At 44.2% G+C, this 20,802-nt stretch overlaps 1 protein-coding gene across 4 annotated transcripts; it reads left to right on the top strand.

The window, feature by feature from the left end:
- The first annotated feature begins 1,307 nt into the window (after positions 1-1,307).
- TDRKH (tudor and KH domain containing) lies at positions 1,308-20,448 on the top strand. 4 transcript variants are annotated; one of them, XM_017877640.1, is made up of 14 exons: positions 1,308-1,545; positions 9,584-9,732; positions 11,272-11,378; positions 13,758-13,947; positions 14,654-14,793; positions 14,890-15,211; positions 17,320-17,480; positions 17,655-17,827; positions 18,039-18,103; positions 18,381-18,532; positions 18,759-18,860; positions 19,119-19,215; positions 19,421-19,512; positions 19,699-20,443. In XM_017877640.1, the coding sequence occupies exons 2-13, from the start codon at positions 9,609-9,611 to the stop codon at positions 19,471-19,473; spliced, it is 1,686 nt and encodes a 561-aa protein (XP_017733129.1). In that variant the 5' UTR covers positions 1,308-1,545; positions 9,584-9,608; the 3' UTR covers positions 19,474-19,512; positions 19,699-20,443. The 4 variants fall into 4 exon arrangements, with proteins under 4 accessions (XP_017733129.1, XP_017733128.1, XP_017733127.1 ...); XM_017877638.1 differs by lacking the exon at positions 1,308-1,545 and adding an exon at positions 1,632-1,882; XM_017877642.1 differs by lacking the exon at positions 1,308-1,545 and adding an exon at positions 1,895-1,987.
- Positions 20,449-20,802: the final 354 nt, after the last annotated feature.

The raw sequence follows: 20,802 nt of genomic DNA on the forward strand, positions 1-20,802 counted from the left end.
AAATTGCTTGTGGGATGAAAATTATAAAAATCTTTGTGGGAGGAAGGGAATTTGCAAAATTTTATCTATCCAAATGAAAAAACAATGCACACACTTCTTTAACTTGGCACTTGCATTTCTAAGTATTTATCATACAGATATGCATGAAGGAAATGAAGTATCCTTGCATATCAATAAAATGTTAAAGGACTGGTTAAATATATCTTCATATGTCCCTCAGGCACACTACAAAACTATCACTATGAGGCAGATATGTATATGCTGCTACGGAAAGATTTCCAGACTGTATCACAGAAAGTTGCAAAATAGTATGTATGTTATCAACTGGGTTAAACAAAATATATGTGTGTATGTGTGTATATATATATATATACTTTATATATTACACATATACACACATTAACTATAGAATATCTTGTGAAAATTTTCACAAGAAACTGGTAACCCTGGTTGCCTTGAAGGAAATATTTATTCACTATAATAACCTTGTTTCTTCTGAATTTTGTGGAATGTAAATGCATTACTTATTCAAAACGCATACACATTTTTATATTAATAGAAAGCAAAACCTGAGGCCCAAAGGTATCTCCCTAATTGACAAAAGATACAACCTTGCGTTCTTTCAGCAAACGTTAATTGCTCATCACCTGCCAGGTATTGTGATGGAAGCTAGTGCGGAAGATCCCCCAATGACCAGGAGCGCCCGACACCTGTCCCCAGGGTGAGCCCCTAGCGCGGGGCGCGGACAGGGTGGACAGCGTAGGGCGCAGGGTTGGGCTCGCGAGGCTCCCCGCCGCGCGGAGTCGGTAGCAGGACCCAACCGTTCCTAACGGTCCAGGGACCAGGACAGCGTCTGGAATAAAATCTTCCAAAGCAAACTTCCGCCTGCAGAGACCCGCTCCCTTCCTCGCCCCCACAGAAACGCCCCCCGCCACCCCGCGGCGTAGGCCTTCACGCTGTCGCCTCGACTCGTTTCCTCGAATCTCCAGGGAAGGGTGGGCCCCTGGCGCCCCTACGGCCCACTGCCCCCTTACCACTGCGGTCGGAGCTCGGGTCTCACTCTCCTGCCGCTGTTTCGGGCCACACCTTGTGTCCGTGCCTCCGCAGAGGAATAGAAGAGTGGGTCCTCGCTCTCTGCGGCGCACCGCTTGTCCCTTCACCTCCTCTCCATCTACAAAGCTTATTTCATGTTTTCCAAAAAGAAAACGTTTTCTGTGTCTCTTGAGTACTCGTCGCCGTATGCGGAGCCAGACTGATCTACACAAAAGATCGCAAGAGAAACAACTAATGGAGCATCGCCCATCATGAGGCTGCTCTCCCGATGGTCACTGAGTTGTGTTGTGGCACTGTCTTTGTACAAAGACACCAATTTTGTGCGAACGGTGACACGCATGATTGATTCAACACTCTCAAGCCTGGGTCCCAGCAGCATGAGCCCCGATTTTCCCCCAGGGGTTAGAAGATAGAAAACTCTTCGGTAATTGGCCTAGAGGTGGTCTGCGAGGTCGCCGGGAAGCTTGTAATTGGCTGTTTAATTCTCAGCAGGTGCGGTCTCAATTAACAACATCTGCTTTTCCTGGATCTTATTGGCTGACAGGGTGGGCCTGCTTTGGATTCCATCCGGGTAATTGGGCAGTGGGTAGCAGCAGCCACGTCGCTCAGGGGCAGCCCGCGGAAGGATTGGTTGTTACGGGAGAAGGCGATTGGTCGGACTGCGAGTAGGGTGTTGACGGGTGCTAGCGGGCTGTGGGGGCGGGGAAGTGGCGGCTGAAGCGCCGCAGGCGGGGCTCCCAGTCGCTGTGTGAGTGGGAGGCGGCGGCGGCTGTGGCTGCAGCTGGGGTGAGGCGCGAGGCGGCGCGCTCTACGGCTGACTGGAGCAGCGGTAAAGGCGGGGATGGAGAGCGAAGGTTTGGGGAGTGGGAAAGACTGGGTCATGGGCAGCCCTGGCCACTAGGAGATGGAAATGCGGGATCGAGGGAAGGGAGAGGTATGGCGTGCTCCGGGGCGAGGGAAGGATGTGGGGCGCAGGGGCGGGAGTCAGAGCCCTGGGCTGTGAGACGCCGCTCGGGGGCAACTTGACCCACTGGGAACTCGTAACTATATCTGAGGAAAATGCTCCGGTCACACGCTTACGCCACAACGGACCCGGTGCAGGAGCGTTTGTGTTTGCCCTGAGTCAGTTCGCACTTGTCCACTGGGCCTTTTTGAGACGGAGAGCTGCCATCCATGTATCACTTTGCCTTTAACTTTCCCCAGCTTTTTCTTTAATTATCGCTAATAGGATGGCTGTTTACAGTCGTCAGAATAATACTTTGGGGTTTTTGTTTTTCCAGTATCCCTCCTTATTCTTTAATGCAGGTATCATCGTGGGGTTGGCTGGAGACCCCATTAGAAAGACTGACTTTTAGACCCTTTCCTTGTTTTGAGAGAAAGGGGTTGACGCTTTTTTTTTTCTCCTGAATTTAAAATAAAACGTACCAAGGATGAGAACATTGAGCTGCTTCGATTCAAGCGTGTCACCATGTTGTAGGTCCTTGGTAGGTTCTGGTTATGAGGAGATTCTGGAATGAGTTATCTATGCTTTCATGAAGCTAACAATGTGATTTGACTCCTGATCACATCCTATTTGACTCCTGTCATTTTAAATGATAAAGTAAGCCTTAGCAATGCATATCAGATAGTTGTTGGCAATTGTTCAATACAAATGTCAGGAAATTTCAAAGATAGCTTTTACTGAAAACTGTTATCTAACCACATTCCTCACTCAGCAATGATCCTCATCTCCTTCTCTTCTTAGCTTCCCCTAGGAACTGTAGTCTTAAATTCTAGTCTCTTCCTCCTTCCCATTCAATTTTTAAGTAATAAAATCAAACACAAGCTAGCAGTCAGTACTACGCAGTTATCCCCGTTTACATTATATTATTTTCCATTTCTCTTTAAGAGAAACCTACAACTGAAAGGATATGAAAATTGTGAACAAAACCATAGTGACAGATCAAGTAAATTCTCATTTCTGGCCGGGCGCGGTGGCTCAAGCCTGTAATCCCAGCACTTTGGGAGGCCGAGACGGGCGGATCACGAGGTCAGGAGATCAAGACCATCCTGGCTAACACGGTGAAACCCCGTCTCTACTAAAAAATACAAAATCTAGCCGGGCGAGGTGGCGGGCGCCTGTAGTCCCAGCTACTCCGGAGGCTGAGGCAGGAGAATGGCGTAATGGCGTAAACCCGGGAGGCGGAGCTTGCAGTGAGCTGAGATCCGGCCACTGCACTCCAGCCCGGGCGACAGAGCAAGACTCCGTCTCAAAAAAAAAAAAAATTCTCATTTTTGAGACATCAGCTGATAACTAGCACAAATTCATTTGTAATGTCTGAAGACGGGTTAGTGAAATTTACCTTTTGCTTCAAATAGAAGTCGGCCAAAAAAAGCCATGTCTATAATCTCAGCTACGCCCGATGATTGTGGGAGTTCAAGGCTGCAGTGAGCTATGATCATTCACTGCATTCCAACCTGGGTGACAGACCAAGGCTCTGTCTCTATCCAAACAACAGCAAACTCTCCAATTCATCTGCTTTCCATCTCCATCATTGACACCTGGACTAGTCCCTGATTGGTCTCCTGAAGCTACCGTTGCTGCCTTCAATTCATTCTCCTCACCACGGACACAGATGTTAATCAAGAATGACAAGCATGGCATGTGTGAATGAAGGCATATTGGGGATCCTGTGGAAGCGCATAGCAATGTAACTCAACCCAGTGTAGGGGATCGAGATTGAGGGGCCTTGGCTGCAGAGGCCCCTCGGCACTTGATCTTGATAGTGTCAGAACTGGAAAACAAAAGTTCTGCTAGTCCTTTGGGCCTCTGTAAAGAGGTGTGATTATGACTGGCCATCAAAACAGACTTATTTCCCTTGCACACTGTATTGTGTAGAAATGACTAATTAGCTGTGTGACCTTAGATCAATCCTTTTCTATCCCTGAGCCGCAGTTTCCCAAATTGAACATTATTAATGGAATCAAATAAGTTCTGTAGTCCCTTCTAGTTATAAAATCTTTTGATTTCTCTGCCCCATAAGCATGAATTATGGCCAGAAAGGTGTTTTTAAAAGCAGACAGCATGAAAATACAGATCAAGTTTATTCTTGTTCACAGGGCTAGATTTCAGTTTCCCAAAGCCTTTAAGACCTAAAGACTCCTGCCGGTCAGGATCTTCCATGCTAGACAAGAAACTCCATGAAGGCAGCTGCCAAGTCTATCTTGACTGTTGTGTCCCCAGTGCCAAGCACACATCAGAACTGATACTTATTGGCTTGAATAAATGTCCATTTACTGCAGTTCATTCATGTAGTATTGGTTTGCAGAAGGAAAGTGAGTTGTATTTTAATGAGATGATTTTCAGCTATGCACCATCTAAGAAATAAACCTTAAGGTTCTAGCTCCTTTCAGCTGTCACATTGACCAAGAATTTATACAGTCGTCCCTCCATTATCTGCAGGGGATTGGTTCCAGGAACCCCGCAGAACCCAAATCCATAGATTCTCATGTCCCTTGTATAAGATGCATAGTATTTGTATATAATATACACACATCTTGCCCTATACTTTTTTTTTTTTTAACCCCTTGAGACAAATTCTCACTCTGTTGCCCAGGGTGGAGTGCAGTGGTGTGATCAGTTTACTGCAGCGTCCACCTCCCGGGCTCAAGCCATCCTCCCACCTTGGCCTCCTGAGTAGCTGGGACTACAGGTGTGCATCACCACGCCCAGCTAGTCCTTTGGGCCTCTCTTAATCAATTTTTGTTGTTGTTGTTGTTTTTTCGTAGAAACAGTCTCACTGTGTTGCCCAGGCTAGTCTTGAATACTCGATCTCAAGCAGTCCTCCCACCTCAGCCTCTCAAAGTGCTGAGATTAACAGGCAAGAGCCACTGTACCCAGCCTGTTTTGGTGTTTGTTTCCTAGACTATGAAGGTTTCCAAGTAGAAATTCTTCTTCTTCCTTCTGTCCCCAACATGCTCAGCACATAAGAAAGAGCTAGCACTATTTAACCAAGACGCATTAATAATGGAGACAAGCTAGGAACCTGAGTGGTCATATAAGAAAATATCTAAGCCTGGCACGGTGGCTCACGCCTTGTAATCCCAGCACTTAGGGAGACCGAGGCGGGGGGATAACGAAGTCAGCAGTTTGAGACCATCCTGGCCAGTATGGTGAAGCCCTGTTTCTACTAAAAATACAAAAATTAGGCAGGCGTGGTCGCGGGTGCCTGTAGTACCAGCTACTCATGAGGCTGAAGCAGAAGAATCGCTTGAACCCAGGAGGTGGAGGTTGGAGTTAGCTGAAATCATGCCACTGCACTCCAGCCTGGGCAACAGAGCGAGACTCTGTCTCAAAAAAAAAAAAGAAAGAAAATATCTAAAGTGATCAGGGGACAAAAGAAGTCAAATCCTTTCTAGACATCAAGAATAAACCATCTCAATATAGGAAAGTAGCAGTTTGGGAAGTACATATTCAATAATTATTTAAGCCAAAAATCTCCTTTATGAAACAACTTGTTTCCTTTGGTATATACAAAGATGCTTATATAATACCATCCAAATTTTCAGGGTGGTGAAGGGTTTTATTTGCAGCCTATTTAAAAAAAGAGAAGCTAACGTTTATCCAATGAGTTGGAGAAAGAACCTCATAAATGAAAGCAAACAGCCTACATTAAACTCAACCCTTTCTGTCCTACATTCTAGAAAGGTCAGGAGAGAACAGTATTCCCTCAGATTGATAGTCTCTAAAAATGATATACTGAATTTACCGAGTAATGACCCAAAATAGACATTGCACTTGAAAAGAGGTACCCATCCCCCACCCCAGTAGTAAAAGGCGGTTTTATTTTTTGCTCAGGCCGCGAGTTCGGGCAAGAAGGTGGATTAAATTTGTTTAAAACCAGAATATAGAAAAAATAGATTTGGCAAACTTCTGGTAGTTCTCTGAAGAACTTTATTCAGTTCTATTGATCAGTGAAACTCTGAGGCCAGATGCAAATTCTGGTCATCTGTATGACAGTGTAGTAGTCTCCCCTTTTCCGTGGTTTTGCTTTCACTTACCCATAGTCAATACTGGTCCAAAAAGATTAAATGGGAAGTTCCATAAATAAACAATTCTTAAATTTTAAATTGTGCACCATTCTGACTAGCATGGTGAAATCTCCATCCTGATCCAGATGAGAATCCTGCCTTTGTCCAGCATATCCATGCTGTATATGCTGCCCGCCTCTTAGTCACTTAGTAGCCATCTTGGTTATCAGATTGAAAAAAACCTATAGTTTTCAGTACTCCAAGGCATCCACTGGGGTTCTTGGAACATATTTCTCAAGGATAAGAGAGGATGACTGTTGTAAGAAACCTACCTCCAGCCTCCCTTACCTGACTGTATCTGCTCCTCAGTGAGATTTCAGTGCTAGATGTTCTCCTTTCTCTCTTCACTCTTCCTGATTGGCTGTGTTTTCCCTGAAAGCCTAAGTTTTATTCCACAGTAGGTTTTGTATTAGTGAGTATGTTTTTAGCCTTACCAGGATAAAGCCAGTTTTTTCCCCCAAGGTGAAATTTTGTTTATTATAATTATTTGGGTTGAATTTTTGTACCTGGAGGCACATTATAGCAAAGTTACATTTACTCATTTTTAAGCAAATCTCATTTAAAGCCAGCTTGCTTTATTCTACTTGATTGTAATACCTAGAAATACAGATATTTAGTTTTCAGTTTTTTATTACCTATCTTTAGTTTTTTTAGTCTTCAGTGTTTTTTTAACCACCTACAGTACTTTCTATCAGTACTAATTTTGAATTGGATATGTTGATCAAAATAAAGAATAAAATACAGGTGCTGTTACCCGAGAGTTTAGGTAAAAAGAAGGGTGGGAAAGGATTTCTAAAATCACTTTACAAGGTTTTTTACATGCAAATAATAACCCAGACTCTGGGTTAGAGATTAGATAACCTCTTCAAACATGTATACTCTTCTATAGGATTAATATTTCCTACTTTACAGGGTTATATGACTATTACATAAAATTATGTAATGTGCCTGGCATAGTAGCTACTCAACACATTTATCTTTTCATTTTTGTGTCTTTAGTGCCACAATAGCATCTAGCACATAGTACTTACTCCAGCTCTTGTGCTGAGAATAAACTGAATGGACAGTGGCAAATGCGGGAGCGTCATTAGGCAATGCAGTCATCTAGGGAAAAGATGGTGTTTTAGAGCAGGGTCATAGAACTGCAAAGAGAAAGAGTAGTCAGATTCTGGATAATTTGAAGGTAGAGCAAATAAGATTTGTTGACAGGCTAAGTGTGCAGTGTGAGAGAGAGGATGACTAAGGAAGTAAGAGAATGCAGTCGAGGCAGAGCACAGTGGTTCACCCCTGTAATCTCAGCACTTTGGAAGGCTGAGGTTGGTGGATCACTTGAGCCCAGGAGTTCAAGACCAGCCTGGGCAACATGGTGAAACTCTCTCTCTACAAAAAATACAAAAATTAGCCAGGCATGGTGGCATGCACCTGTAGTCATAGCTACTGGGAGGCTGAGAGGTGGGAGGATTACTTGAGCCCAGAGGTTGTGGCTGCAGTGAGCCATAGTTGCACCACTGCACTCCAGCCTGGCAACAGAGAAAGACCCTGTCTCAAAAAAAAAAAAAAAAAAGGAATGGCCATTTGCTGAGATGGCAAAGATTATGGCAAGGGGGTGAATCGGGAGCTCAGTGTTAAGTTTGAGATGTATATTAGACATCAAATGGAGATCCACGTAGGCAGTTGAGAAAGGTCCTACATGGATCTATTAATTTGGAAGTTATCAGCATATAGATAGGAGTTAAAGCCAGTCTGTGAATGAGACTTGAGATCACCAAGGAAGTGAGGTAGAACAGAGAAGAGGGCAAAGGACAGATCCCTGAGGCACTCCAGTGTTTAGAGGATAGAAAAATGCAAAGAAACCAGCACCTGGGAGACTGATGGAATAGCCAGAAAGGAAAGAGGAAAACCAGGAGGGTGTGCTATGGAGAAAGTGTTTCAGGGAAGAGGGAATCACCAGCTGTGCCAAATACTGTGGGGACATCTGGTGAGATGAGAACTGAGAATCGGTCTTTGGATTGAGCAATGTGAAATCATTGGTGACCCTGATGTGAGCAGTTAGAGTGGATTTAAGAAAAGAACTTGAGGACAGATATATTGGCACTCAAGTTTTCCTTTAAAAGGAAGGAAAGAAATGGGAAGTAGTTGAAGTGAAATCCAGGAAGGGTTTTCTTTAAGAACGGAGAATGTTTGTCTGCTGATAGGACTGTCTAGTAGAAAGGAAAGAAAATGTTAATAATGCAGGAGAAGCAAGGAGAACTTGTGGAGCAGTGCTTTTATGAAAGACTTCAGTGCTAGGAGCAGAGACAGTTCATCTGTGGTCACAGGAGAGAACAGCAAGCAGTTAGGCACAGGTGGAGGTAGATGGGAAAATGTGTAGAAGCTTGTAGATATTTTCTCTGAATGCTCTACTTTCTCAGTGAAATAGAAAGCAAGGACCTCAGTTGAGAAAGGTTGGAGGAGGCAGCATGAGAGGTTTGAGTGGAGAGGGATGCTGAGAAACTATGTGGAATAAGGAAATATAATGAGGAACACATTAAAGTTTGCTTGGCAGCAAAATGAAGATACAGTGTCAGAGAGAAACTCAGCATGAAAGCCTGTAAGAAGGCCATTACTGTGGTCTAAATAAGATTTGGGCTTCTGAATCAGGCCAGATGCAGCATTGTTGATGTCATTAACATGTAGGTAGTAATTGAACCCACATATGTGGATGAAATGGTCTAAAGAGAGCAGAGTGGCATTAACAATTGATGGCACAGGATGAGAAGCCCAAACTTGGAAGGACCCTCCAGGGAAATAAGAGGAAACCAACAGAAAGAGGGCACAGAAACCAAGGAAAGAGTTTCGTGGAGGGAGTGGCCACCTTCCTGCTACGGCAGAGAGATGGATGAGATAAGGCTCCATGCATGCCCTCTGGGTTGATTATCTGGGAGATTACAGTTTTGGTGATGGAGTAGGGAAGAACCCCATTTCACTGTTCATTAAGGAGTAAATAAATAGAAACCAAAAGTAGAGACAGTAAATGAAGACTGGACTTCCAACAAAGATAAATAGTAAGGCCTTTACCAAGCCTGGAATGGCATTACTTGCAGAGGCAGCAGCTTCTGGAAACCCCTGGACGCATAAAAGGACTTAGATAAGTAATTTTAAATAATTTAATATGAAATCTAAGTATATATATTTTAAATATTTGATTTATTTATTTATTTATTTTGGTTTGTCTTTTAAAACTGATCAGGGTGGGGAAAGTGAAGTATGCTTCTATTTAATTCTATGTGTACCTTAGCTAACTTTAAAAAAATACCCTGAGCCCTTTTTATATGAAATACATTTTGAAATTGCTGAAGCTCTTGAAATTGGAAGGTAGGCAGTACTAGTCTTTTCAATAATAATGTGCTCCCATGCCTCTCTGCTATTCATACAAGTATTGGATGAAAGCTCCCTCTTTTCCCTGCTTTGCTTGTTTCAGGATGTAAGTCAGAGTACAGCAGAAAATGTCCACTGAACGAACTTCTTGGACAAGCCTGTCCACCATTCAGAAAATAGCCCTGGGCCTCGGGATCCCAGCCAGTGCAACAATTGCCTATATCCTATACCGCAGGTATAGGGAAAGCAGAGGTATGTGAACCCTGTGACTGTGCATGTGAAAATGTTCAGACATGCTCCTGCCTTGTTAAATTGAAAAAAACTCTTTCCTTGCCAGGTATTGTGTGCATTTTTTGTGGGGTTTTTTTTTGTTTTTTTTTTTGTTTTTTTTTTTGAGACGGGGTCTTGCTCTGTCGCCCGGGCTGGAGTGCAGTGGCCGGATCTCAGCTCACTGCAAGCTCCGCCTCCCAGGTTCACGCCATTCTCCTGCCTCAGCCTCCCGAGTAGCTGGGACTACAGGTGCCCGCCACCTGGCCCGGCTAGTTTTTTGTATTTTAGTAGAGACGGGGTTTCACCGGGTTAGCCAGGATGGTCTCGATCTCCTGACCTCGTGATCTGCCCGTCTCGGCCTCCCAAAGTGCTGGGATTACAGGCTTGAGCCACTGCACCCGGGGGTTTTTTTGAGACAGGGTCTCACTCTGTCACCTAGCCTGGAGTACAATGGCATAATCTTGGCTCACTGCATTGTAGAGATGGGGTTTTGCCGTGTTGCCCAGGCTGGTCTTGAACTCCTGAGCTCAAGCAACCTGCCCACCTCAGCCTCCCAAAGTGCTAGGATTACAGGCATGTGCCTCCATGCCTGACTCAGGTATTGTGATTGGCTTTCTGTGAGGAATCTTTGACTAAAATTATTTTTTTTTTTTTTTTTTTTTTTTTTTTTGCTTTGAGATGGAGTCTCACTCTGTCGCCCACCCTGGAGTGCAGTGGAGCAATCTCGGCTCACTGCCAGCTCTGCCTCCTGGGTTCAAGCAATTCTTCTGCCTCAATCACCCTAGTAGCTGGGATTACAGGTGTGCACCACCACTCCTGGCTAATTTTTGTATTTTTAGTAGAGATGGGGTTTCACCACCAGCGTGGCTGACCTCAAGTGATCCACCTGCCTTGGCCTCCCAAAGTGCTGAGATTATAGGCGTGAGCCACCACACCTGGCCTAGTCTTTGCTATGTTGTTACATAGCAAAGTAAGCCAGTCTATGAAAGGAACTCATAACTCCATTGATGTGTTTTCTTCAGCAACATCAACATAGCAAAGAGTTCTTTTTAAATTTCTATACTCATCTTTTTTCTATATTCCTTTTCTCTAGTTGTTAGTAGAAGGCACTTACCTCAAAGGCTGGATCTAATAGGACCTAGAGAAATGACTTATGTACATATGAGTCAGGAGAAGTTCTGAGCCTAATGGACCTCTCAGGCAACCTTTGGCCTTCATTCTTCTCCAGTAGTCATGTCTTGGGAGAAGTAATTTGCCCAAACCCCAGCACCTCTTCATTGCAGAGTCTGTTTTTCCCATTTTAGCATCTGAAACAGTGTCCCAGAGAAAATGCCCATCTCTGATCTTTTGGGACCTTCTAATTCCCATTCAGATGCCACTTTTCCTTGTTACTATGGTTGAGATCCTCACTTTATCTCTTGGATCAGTGTCTCTTTGACAGCCAGATTCTGGGGAAGACTGGTAGTTATAATAGCTTTGGGTGTTACCTAAGTCTGATCTGATGAACAATGATCTGTGCAGAAGAGCGGCTGACATTTGTTGGGGAAGATGACATTGAGATAGAGATGCGGGTTCCCCAGGAGGCTGTGAAGCTCATCATTGGCCGGCAAGGGGCCAATATTAAACAGGTAAGTGTCTGAGCAGGCAGTCTGCTTTCCCAAGGATTGATTCTGTTTATTGATTTCTTGTTTCCTTCCACTGACCCCATATCACAAAACATTCCCATACTCTGCGTGTGTGTGTGTGTGTGTATGTGTGAATATATATATACATATATATATATTTTTTTTTTTTTTTTGAGATGGAATTTCGTTCTTGTTGTCCAGGCTGCAGTGCAATGGCACGATCTCAGCTCACTGCAACCTCCACCTCCTGGGTTCAAGTGATTCTCCTGCCTCAGCCTCCCGAGTAGCTGGGATTACAGGCACTCACCACCATGCCCGGCGAATTTTTGGTATTTTTAGTAGAGATGAGGTTTCATCATGTTGGCCAGGCTGATGTTTGAACTCCTGACCTCAGGTGATCCACCCTGCCTCGCCTCTCCAGAGGCTGGGATGCCCCAGCCACTAGGTGTTATATATATATAGTATATATATATATCATATATATATATTTTTTTTTTTTTTTTTTGTTTTTTTTTTGGACGGGAGCTCGCTCTGTCGCCAGGCTGGAGTGTCAGTGCGGATCTCAGTCACTGCAAGCTCCAGCCTGCCCTGGTGGTATGCATTCTCCTGCCTCAGCCGCCGAGTAGCTGGGACTATAGGCGCCGGCCACGCTCGCGCCAGCTAGTTTTTGTCATTTTTAGTATGAGGACCGGTTCACCGGGTTAGCTAGGATGGTCGCCATCCCCTGACCTCGTGATCGCCCGGTCTCGCCTCCCAGATGCTGGGATTGACAGCTTGAGCCACCGCCCCCGGCCCACTATGTATATTTTTAAAAGAACAAATAGAGGAACTTTTTAGCTAACTAAACTTTTAGACTTCCCTTCTGAGAGAAAGGGAGTATCGTCTCCGTAGAGAAAGGGATGACGTAGTTTGAAATATGGTTTGACTGGGGATGTCAAGCATTGTTATAGCGTTGAATATCCTTTCTTCTTCTTCCGTCTTCTTCTTTATTCTTCTCTCTTCTTCTTTCTTCTTCTCTCCTCCTCTTCTCTGCTTTTCTTCCTCCTCCTCCTCTCCTCCTCCCCTTCTCTTCTTTTTTGTTTTGGAGAGGGAGTCTGGCTCCTGTCACCCAGGGCGGAGCTGCAGTGGCTGGATCTCCAGCTCGCTGCAAGCTCCGCCTCCCGGGTTTACGCCATTCTCCTGCCTCAGCCCTCCCGAGTAGCTGGGGTCACTACAGGCGCCGCCACTTCACCCGGCTGAGTTTTTGTATTTTTTAGTAGAGGACGGGGTTATCACCGGTTAGCCAGGATTGGGTCTCGATCGTCCTGACCTCGTGCATCTTGCCCCGTCTCGGCCTCCCAAAGTGCTGGGTTACCAGGCTTGAGCCACCGCGCGCCGCTTAAAATGTTTCTTTTCTTCTTTTTGTTTTTTTTTTTTTTTTGAGACAGAACTGCGCTCTGTGGCCCAGGCTGGAGGTGCAGTGCCGGGATCTCAGCTCACGCAACTCCGTCCCAGGTTACGCCATTCCTCCTGCCCCAGCCTCTCGAAGTACTGGCATACAGGCACCCGCACTCACCCGGCTAGTTTGTTGTATTTTTTTTAGTAGAGACGGGGTTCACCGTGTTAAGCCAGCGATGATCTCCTGACCTCGTGATTCGTCCGTCTCTCCTTCTTCTTTTCTTCTTCTTTTTTAGACAGAGTCTTGCTCTGTCGCCCAGGCTGGAGTGCAGTGGCGCTATCTCAGCTCACTGCAAGCTCCGCCTCCCAGGTTCACGCCATTCTCCTGCCTCAGCCTCCGGAGTAGTTGGGATTACAGGTGCCCATCACCACGCCCCGCTGATTTTTTGTATCGTTAGTAGAGATGGGGTTTCACCATATTAGCCAGGATGGTCTCTATCTCCTGACCTAATGATCCACCCACCTTGGCTTCCCAAAGTGCTGGGATTACAGGCGTGAGCCACTGTGCCTGGCCAAATTATCCTTTTCTACTGTGGAATTAATGAACTCTCATTAATTGACAGTAAATATTGAATGGCTACCTGGTTCTTCTTACCATCTTCCATTGTTCAGCTGAAATGTCAAGAAAACAAAATATTTGATTCTCTAATCCAAATAAAATTAGTGAGGGGAAAGGATTCTAAACACAAAGATAAATGGGTTTGAATTCACTGCTATTTGGGGTTACATTTGTTGCTAATCTCCTTCCATGAGGTGAGGACTGGTTGTATAGATAGTAACAACTGAGGTTGTATATAAAGTAACTGAGGATTGGTTGTATAGATAGCATTAGCTGATGCCTTTGGCTAACTCTATCTACCTCCAGGGTTTGTTTTAGAGTGTCTGTAGCTGGGCTCAAAAGGGAACTCTTCCAGAATGTACTGCCAAATGTCCTTTTCTTTGCAGCTGCGGAAACAGACAGGTGCTCGGATTGATGTGGACACAGAGGATGCAGGCGATGAGCGAGTGCTGCTTATCAGTGGTTTTCCTGTTCAGGTGTGCAAGGCCAAAGCAGCAATCCATCAGATCCTGACAGAGAATACCCCAGTGTCTGAGCAGCTTTCAGTTCCCCAGAGATCTGTGGGCAGAATCATAGGTACCACTGGATGGCTTCCTCTATTGTTTCCTTTATTCTTTACCTTTGCCTCTCTTTCACACCTTCCCAAGGGTTTTTTCTGGCCTAGTTCCCTTTTACCATGTGAGGGGGGAAAAAGGGACATTGAGACCAGAGGTTTACTGTTTGCAGAACTGGTGGTAAAACCAAACCTGTTTCCTCAAAAAGTTGTGTGATCTGAACCTTACAAATTGATTCTTTATGGGTTCTAGTAGATGTATTATATTTACCTTATAATTGATTTTTAAAGGGAAGCTTGGGATGCTCATGTTATCTCAAGTCTTTTAAGATAGTGCTCTGGAGAGTACCTTTTATGCTTTCCCCTAGAGCATCGCTTAGTGCTACTGTTAGAGGCAGAGAAATGTCCTGTCCTTGATCCAGTGTTCTGACACATCATGTAGCATATCTTATGACCTGATACGGCCATGCTGAGGGGTCAAAATGAAAATGACATGAAGTTAGCCAAAGTGTAGAGTTTAAATAAAATGGAAAAAACAAAGAATATGGTATTCTCCTTTTCACAGTAATGATTTCAGTAGCTCCTGTTTTCCATTCAACATCTTGAATTTTGTTCACTTTAGAAATGAGAACTGATTCTCTTCTCCTAGTATATGCAAAACAGTGCTTTCTCCAGTAGCTAAGGTTGGCCAGGAGGGAAGGGCAGGTTTTTATGTATTGTTTAATGTAGGGAGAGGCGGCGAGACGATTCGTTCTATCTGTAAGGCCTCTGGAGCCAAAATTACCTGTGACAAAGAATCAGAAGGGACATTACTACTATCAAGACTTATAAAAATCTCAGGAACACAGAAGGAAGTGGCAGCAGCCAAGGCAAGTAGCTAATAGACTTGAATTATACCTGAGCATGAGAAGATCCTTTTACTCTATCCCAGGTCAGAGTATCAGCCTTTCTCTTATTTTCCACAGCATTTGATACTGGAGAAAGTTTCAGAAGATGAAGAACTTCGAAAGAGAATTGCTCATTCTGCAGAAACCAGAGTCCCACGCAAACAACCAATCAGTGTGAGAAGAGAAGACATCACAGAGCCAGGTGGAGCTGGAGAGCCAGGTTTATGGAAAAACACCAGTTCTAGCATGGAGCCAGCTGCACCCCTGGTGACTCCTCCACCCAAAGGAGGAGGCGACATGGCTGTGGTGGTGCCAAAGGAAGGTTCCTGGGAGAAACCTAGTGATGACAGCTTTCAGAAGTCTGGAGCCCAGGCCATCCCAGAGATGTCCATGTTTGAAAGTATGTAACAAAGAGGGAGCCCGTTAATCATAGAACATAGAACTACTGGCTTAGACATTGGAGAGATTAGAAGGAATGCTTTCTCAGTCTGTGACCAGCCAGTATAATATGGCTGGGGTCAGGACAGAAGATTCAGTAAGATGTTATGAAGATGGGATGGAGGTAGAATCCACACCAATAGTTGCTGGACAGTTTGAGGATGTAGATGTTGATCACTGAAAATGATTTATGCAGGTTTAAGATTCTGCTCCTAATTGCAGGAGAGAACTTGGTGCCTCTTCCACTCTGGAGCAAAGTTGGTGAAAGTCTTCTTCCTTTTCCAAAACCCAACCTGAACCACTTCTTTCTTGAGACAGACTATGATAAGTTGTCACCAGCAAAAGATAGATACGTGACCTTTATTAACAAAGATGAATTAACCAAGAGGATATTTGTAGTTTATTATTTGCCCCAAAACTTTCTGTGTCTGAGTACCCTCTGAGTAGGCCTATAATTCTTGCCTTCACTGTATGCATTTTTTATGAGCTAGCAGACCTATGTGGTGAGAATGCACAGGAGCTTGGAGGTATAAGTAGACAGGGTGGGAAAGAGAGAGCTCCTTTTGCCATGTTTTACCAGCCTGCTCTGTTATAACCTCTTAGGTTATATCCTTTAATTTCCAACCTTTTAGGTTAGTTTCTGTAGCAGAACAAATGAGTCTGGGATAAAGTCCTAAAAGTACTTCAAATGGTAATTGTTTTGTTTTTGTAACAGCTTAACAAATAACCTAGGTTTTCTGCTAAAAAAAAAAAAAAAGAAAAGAAAAAGAAATACTGGCTTAGGGCGTGGTGGCGCAACCTGTGGTCCCAACTACTTGAGAGGCTGAAATGGGAGAATCACATGAGCCCAGGAGGTCGAAGCTACAGTAAGCTGGGATTACACCGCTGCACTCCAGCCTGGGTGACAGTGAGACCCTGTCTCAAAAAAAAAAAAAAAAAAATTAAATATTTTTTTACAAAGAAATACTGGCTTAGATTAACCAAAATAGGAAGCAATAAAAAGTCTTGTTTCATGAATACACTTATGTCTATCATCAGAGATATTCGTTTCTGGTAATAATATTTTACTTGAATTAATACTAAACATAAATATTTTTCTAAATATAAAACAGCTGATGAAAATGGCGAAATGCTGACACAGGAAACAAATGAGTAATACATCAAATAATTGGATTTACCTGATATTGTTTCTCTAGACATACTTTTTTTTTTTTTTTGAGACAGAGTCTTCCTCTGTCTCCCAGGCTGGAGTGCAGTGGCACGATCTCGGCTCACTGCAACCTCTGCTTCCCAGATTCAAGCGATTCTCATGTCTCAGCCTCCTGAATAGATGAGACCACAGATGCACACCATCATACCCGACTGATTTTTGTATTTTTCAGTAGAGATGGGGTTTCACCATGTTGGACAGGATGGTCTCAAACTCCTGGCCTCAAATGATCCATCCTCCTTGACCTCCCAAAGTGCTGGGATTATAGGCATGAGCCACCACACCCAGCCTAGACATACTTTATCAACAAGTAAAATTCTCAGCCAGATTTTATATTGCCTGTTTCATTATTGTTTTAAAAAATCATCACTATTGAAAAAGAAAAGGCTGTGAGCTATCTCTTCTATACATAGGTGCTAGCGTGGGCAAAGAGGACCTGGGTCCCCAAGAAGCTCACAGACTTGTCCAGGGTCACATAAGCAGTCATTGGTAGAACGGGATCTGGAACAGGCCCACATCCGTCGCTGTCCATGTAAAGGTTGCTGTCCACATATCTTTTTACTGATCCGTGCTTCAGCTAGCATATGGAGATTTACCTTCTTTATAATTGGTGACTGATTTGAATACGTAGCACATGACAAAGAGTGTAAGCTGTTATTACTCAGTTACATGGAAAGGTACAAAGGATAGCTTTGTATCTTTCTTTAGGAAATTCTTGTTTGATTCATCCAGTTGCCTCTCCTGCCATTTTAAAGTGGTAAGAGCCATTGGTATTTGTACCTCTCACTGCCCTGATGTAGTCTCTTCATTCCAACCAGAGATGGGTCCAATGTGGCCACCATCCTTATCTCTGTGTTTAGTCCCCAGTCCTGACTTTAGTTTCCATGCTGATGAGTACCTAGAAGTCTACGTCTCTGCTTCTGAACACCCTAACCACTTCTGGATCCAGATCATTGGCTCCCGCAGCCTGCAATTGGATAAGCTTGTCAATGAGATGACCCAGCACTATGAGAATAGTGTGGTGAGTTGCCATAGGGACAGGGCTGGGGTTTAATGAAAAGAAGGCAGATCTTTTTCATTGTACTCTCTTCCTTTCCCTGTGGAGTAACTACTTGTTCTTTCTTCCACCTGTGATTCTGTTTATGAGCCTACCACTTTGTAACTCTGCTTTTCTTCTCCTCCTCCCCACATATAGCCTGAAGACTTGACTGTGCATGTAGGAGACATTGTAGCAGCACCTTTACCTACAAATGGTTCCTGGTATCGAGCCAGGGTCCTTGGCACCTTAGAGAATGGGAACTTGGACCTCTACTTTGTTGACTTTGGAGATAATGGAGACTGTCCACTGAAGGACCTCAGGGCTCTCAGGTCAGTGCTGAGGTCAGCTCAATCCCAACTACTGACTCAGTTCTGGCCATAGGGTGGTGAGCTGTTGGCAGTTGTCAGGGGGATTTGGAAGGGAACCTGTTTACAGAGAGCAGATGGTTATCATCTCATGTTAATTGGTTCTTTCTAAAACCAGCAATATAAGAAGATGTTTCTGGCCCCAGGGTTCTAATTTTAGTTTCTTTTACTTCAGGAGTGACTTCCTAAGCCTTCCATTTCAAGCAATAGAATGTAGTCTGGCACGGATCGCTCCCTCAGGTAAATTGGTCATGCCACCTTTTGAGCTTACCTCCAAATAGAATAACTTTCATACAGTTCATTGGAAGGAATTCTCACATTCCCAGGCTTTTTGAATTCTGGGGCGTCAGGTGCCTTTTCCTCACCAACACTAGCAGCAGCCAGAAACTTGCCTGGCAGACCCAGCCCGACCAGAGAAGACACAGGTGCCTTCCTGAGTAGAAAAGGATAGTTCCAGCTTCCTTCCAGGGTATAATTCCCTCCCCTATCAGCAGTAACCCCTACAATCTTTTGCCAGGTGACGAATGGGAAGAGGAAGCTTTGGATGAGTTTGATAGACTCACTCATTGTGCTGACTGGAAGCCTCTGGTGGCCAAAATCTCTAGCTATGTCCAGACTGGGATCTCAACTTGGCCGAAGATCTACTTATATGATACTAGCAATGGGAAGGTAAGACTGGCATTCACTCACTGCTTACCATATCTTCAGTATATTTATGGCCTAATTTACTTTTTCTTTCTCAGAAACCCTTATCTGATATTACTCTTACTTTTAAGATCCTTCTCACCATCTCACCAAAGGAATGTCTTTGAAGTGTCAGTCCTTCTGCCTTGTTTCCTCAAATTTTCCCTTGCTTACTGAGAGAACATCATTCCCTTTTCATTTTTCTTCTCAGAAACTTGATATTGGGTTAGAATTAGTACACAAAGGATACGCAATTGAGCTTCCTGAAGACGTAGAAGAAAAGAGAGCTGTCCCAGACATGTTGAAGGACATGGTGAGCCATTGTAGTTATATAGGGTGCTGCTTCCAGGCAAATCTAGCACATAGACACTAAGGACTTATAGTCCTGATACTGTGTTAGCTTTCCTGAGAATTTTGAGCTCCTCCAGTAGTTGACCAAAGGAGCATTTTGTCCCTCTTGGTAGCCAAATGCAACTGCCTTAACCAGGTCCTATGAGAAGAATGAAAGGGTGGCCTCTTTTTTCCTAAAAGCCAACATGTTCCTCCTTTTTTACTGTTTTCATCCACTCAGGCCACAGAAACAGATGCCTCTCTCAGCACCTTGCTCACTGAGACCAAAAAGAACTCTGGAGAGATAACACATACCCTGTCCTGCCTCAGCTTATCAGGTACAAGCAGTATTTCCTCCCTAGAGCATCTTTGGAGATTACCTTTTCTCATTCAGTCGTTCCAGACTAGGGAGGTTAATTGAAGGCTTGGTTCCTAGTCAGGTCATTGAGCACCAAGAGGTCTATTTTTCGTTTGAGCCTCGCTGGCAGTGCCTGCTAGAATAGGGCAGTGTCTAACTTTCTCCTTCTCATTTCTCTTCAATAGAAGCTGCTTCCATGTCTGGTGATGATAACCTTGAAGATGACTACTTACTCTGAAGTCTGGGCTTCAGCTTGCTCAGCCATCTGCTTTGCTGTGTGAGTGCAGCTATCATCTTATCTGTAGCAACAGGAAAGTAATGAGGGTGACAGTGGGGCACTTGCTTTGATTCCCTCTTCCCTGTGCCCTGTCTTAATATACTTCTTTGCAGCTGCTTTCCTGCAGCTTAACTTGCTCTCAGATTGAGCACTTTCAAGCTTTTTGTGTATTTCTGTCTTTGGCAGGATTTGGCTTAGGAACTGGTGCCTGGAGAAGAGGAGTGTATGATAAAGGATCCATGCAGTCCTTCCTTTATTACGCATACAGTCTGGCTTGCTGTGAACCAAATTCATGTCCTCCTCCCATTGGACTACCAAAAAATTGGACTACCACACCACAAGTGTGTCTCCCCCATTCCACCTCCTGATCCCTCCCCAACCCTCCAGTGTTTGAATACTGCTGTGTTACTTCCAGGCCATTCAGCATCAGGCTCAGTCCCTCTACCAGTCATGATACACATTACTGCTAGGCTGTATCCTTTTCGAGGCTGGGAAACAGTCAGGCTTTGGTCATTGGAAGTGATGATTCTGCAGACTTCTGACTCACCTTATCAGGTGACTCTGGTTAAGGAAAGCTTTTGAGTGGTGAACTCAAAGACTCCAGTTTATCAGGAGGCAAAGGCAAAAATTAGCATAATTATATTTAAAAGCCTCAGGAAGTGGGAAGAGAACACTGCCTCCTAGCCTCAATTGCTGATATGTTATTGGAGACAGGCTTTTGAAACTGCTTTGGCTATTTCTCTGTAACCTTTAGTTAAAATACAAGTAGAAAGGAGACAGGAGGCTCAGGAAATTTTCTAAATTGCTAGTATAATATCTATATGTATACACACATATACACCCATGGAGAGAGAGGAAGAGTATACAGTTCTGTTTAAATCATTCAGAGGATTTTTTTGCCGAATAAAGTTCTCAAGACAATTTTCTAAAACCAAATTCTGATTGAATCACAAGGTGGAAGCAGGCTGTGAGCCTAAATCTGGTGAAAACTGCCAACTGCCTCACAGAAAGGCAAGTGTCCCTCCCATATACACATTCATATTCTTTTCCTAAAGTCACTTCAGAAATAACCATTCACTGGCTGGGCACGGTAGCTCACACCTGTAATCCCAGCACTTTGGGAGGCTGAGGCAGGCAGATCACTTGAGGCCAACATGGTGAAACCTCGTCTCTGCTAAAAATACAAAAAATTAACCGGGTGTGGTGGTGTGCTACTTGGGAGGCTGAGGCAGGAGAATCACTTGAACCTGGGAGGCAGAGGTTGCAGTGAGCTGAGATCACGCCACTGCA

The sequence above is a fragment of the Rhinopithecus bieti genome, unplaced genomic scaffold (genome assembly GCF_001698545.2).
Source record: "Rhinopithecus bieti isolate Rb0 unplaced genomic scaffold, ASM169854v2 scaffold_10548, whole genome shotgun sequence".
NCBI lineage: Eukaryota > Metazoa > Chordata > Mammalia > Primates > Cercopithecidae > Rhinopithecus > Rhinopithecus bieti.

Excerpts from the sequence above, each read along its gene's own strand:
- TDRKH (XM_017877640.1), top strand. The coding sequence starts at position 9,609 with ATGTCCACTGAACGAACTTCTTGGACAAGCCTGTCCACCATTCAGAAA. Across the intron at positions 9,733-11,271 it reads CAGGTATAGGGAAAGCAGAG|AAGAGCGGCTGACATTTGTT; the intron begins GTATGTGAACCC and ends TGATCTGTGCAG. Across the intron at positions 15,212-17,319 it reads AGAGATGTCCATGTTTGAAA|TCCCCAGTCCTGACTTTAGT; the intron begins GTATGTAACAAA and ends CTCTGTGTTTAG.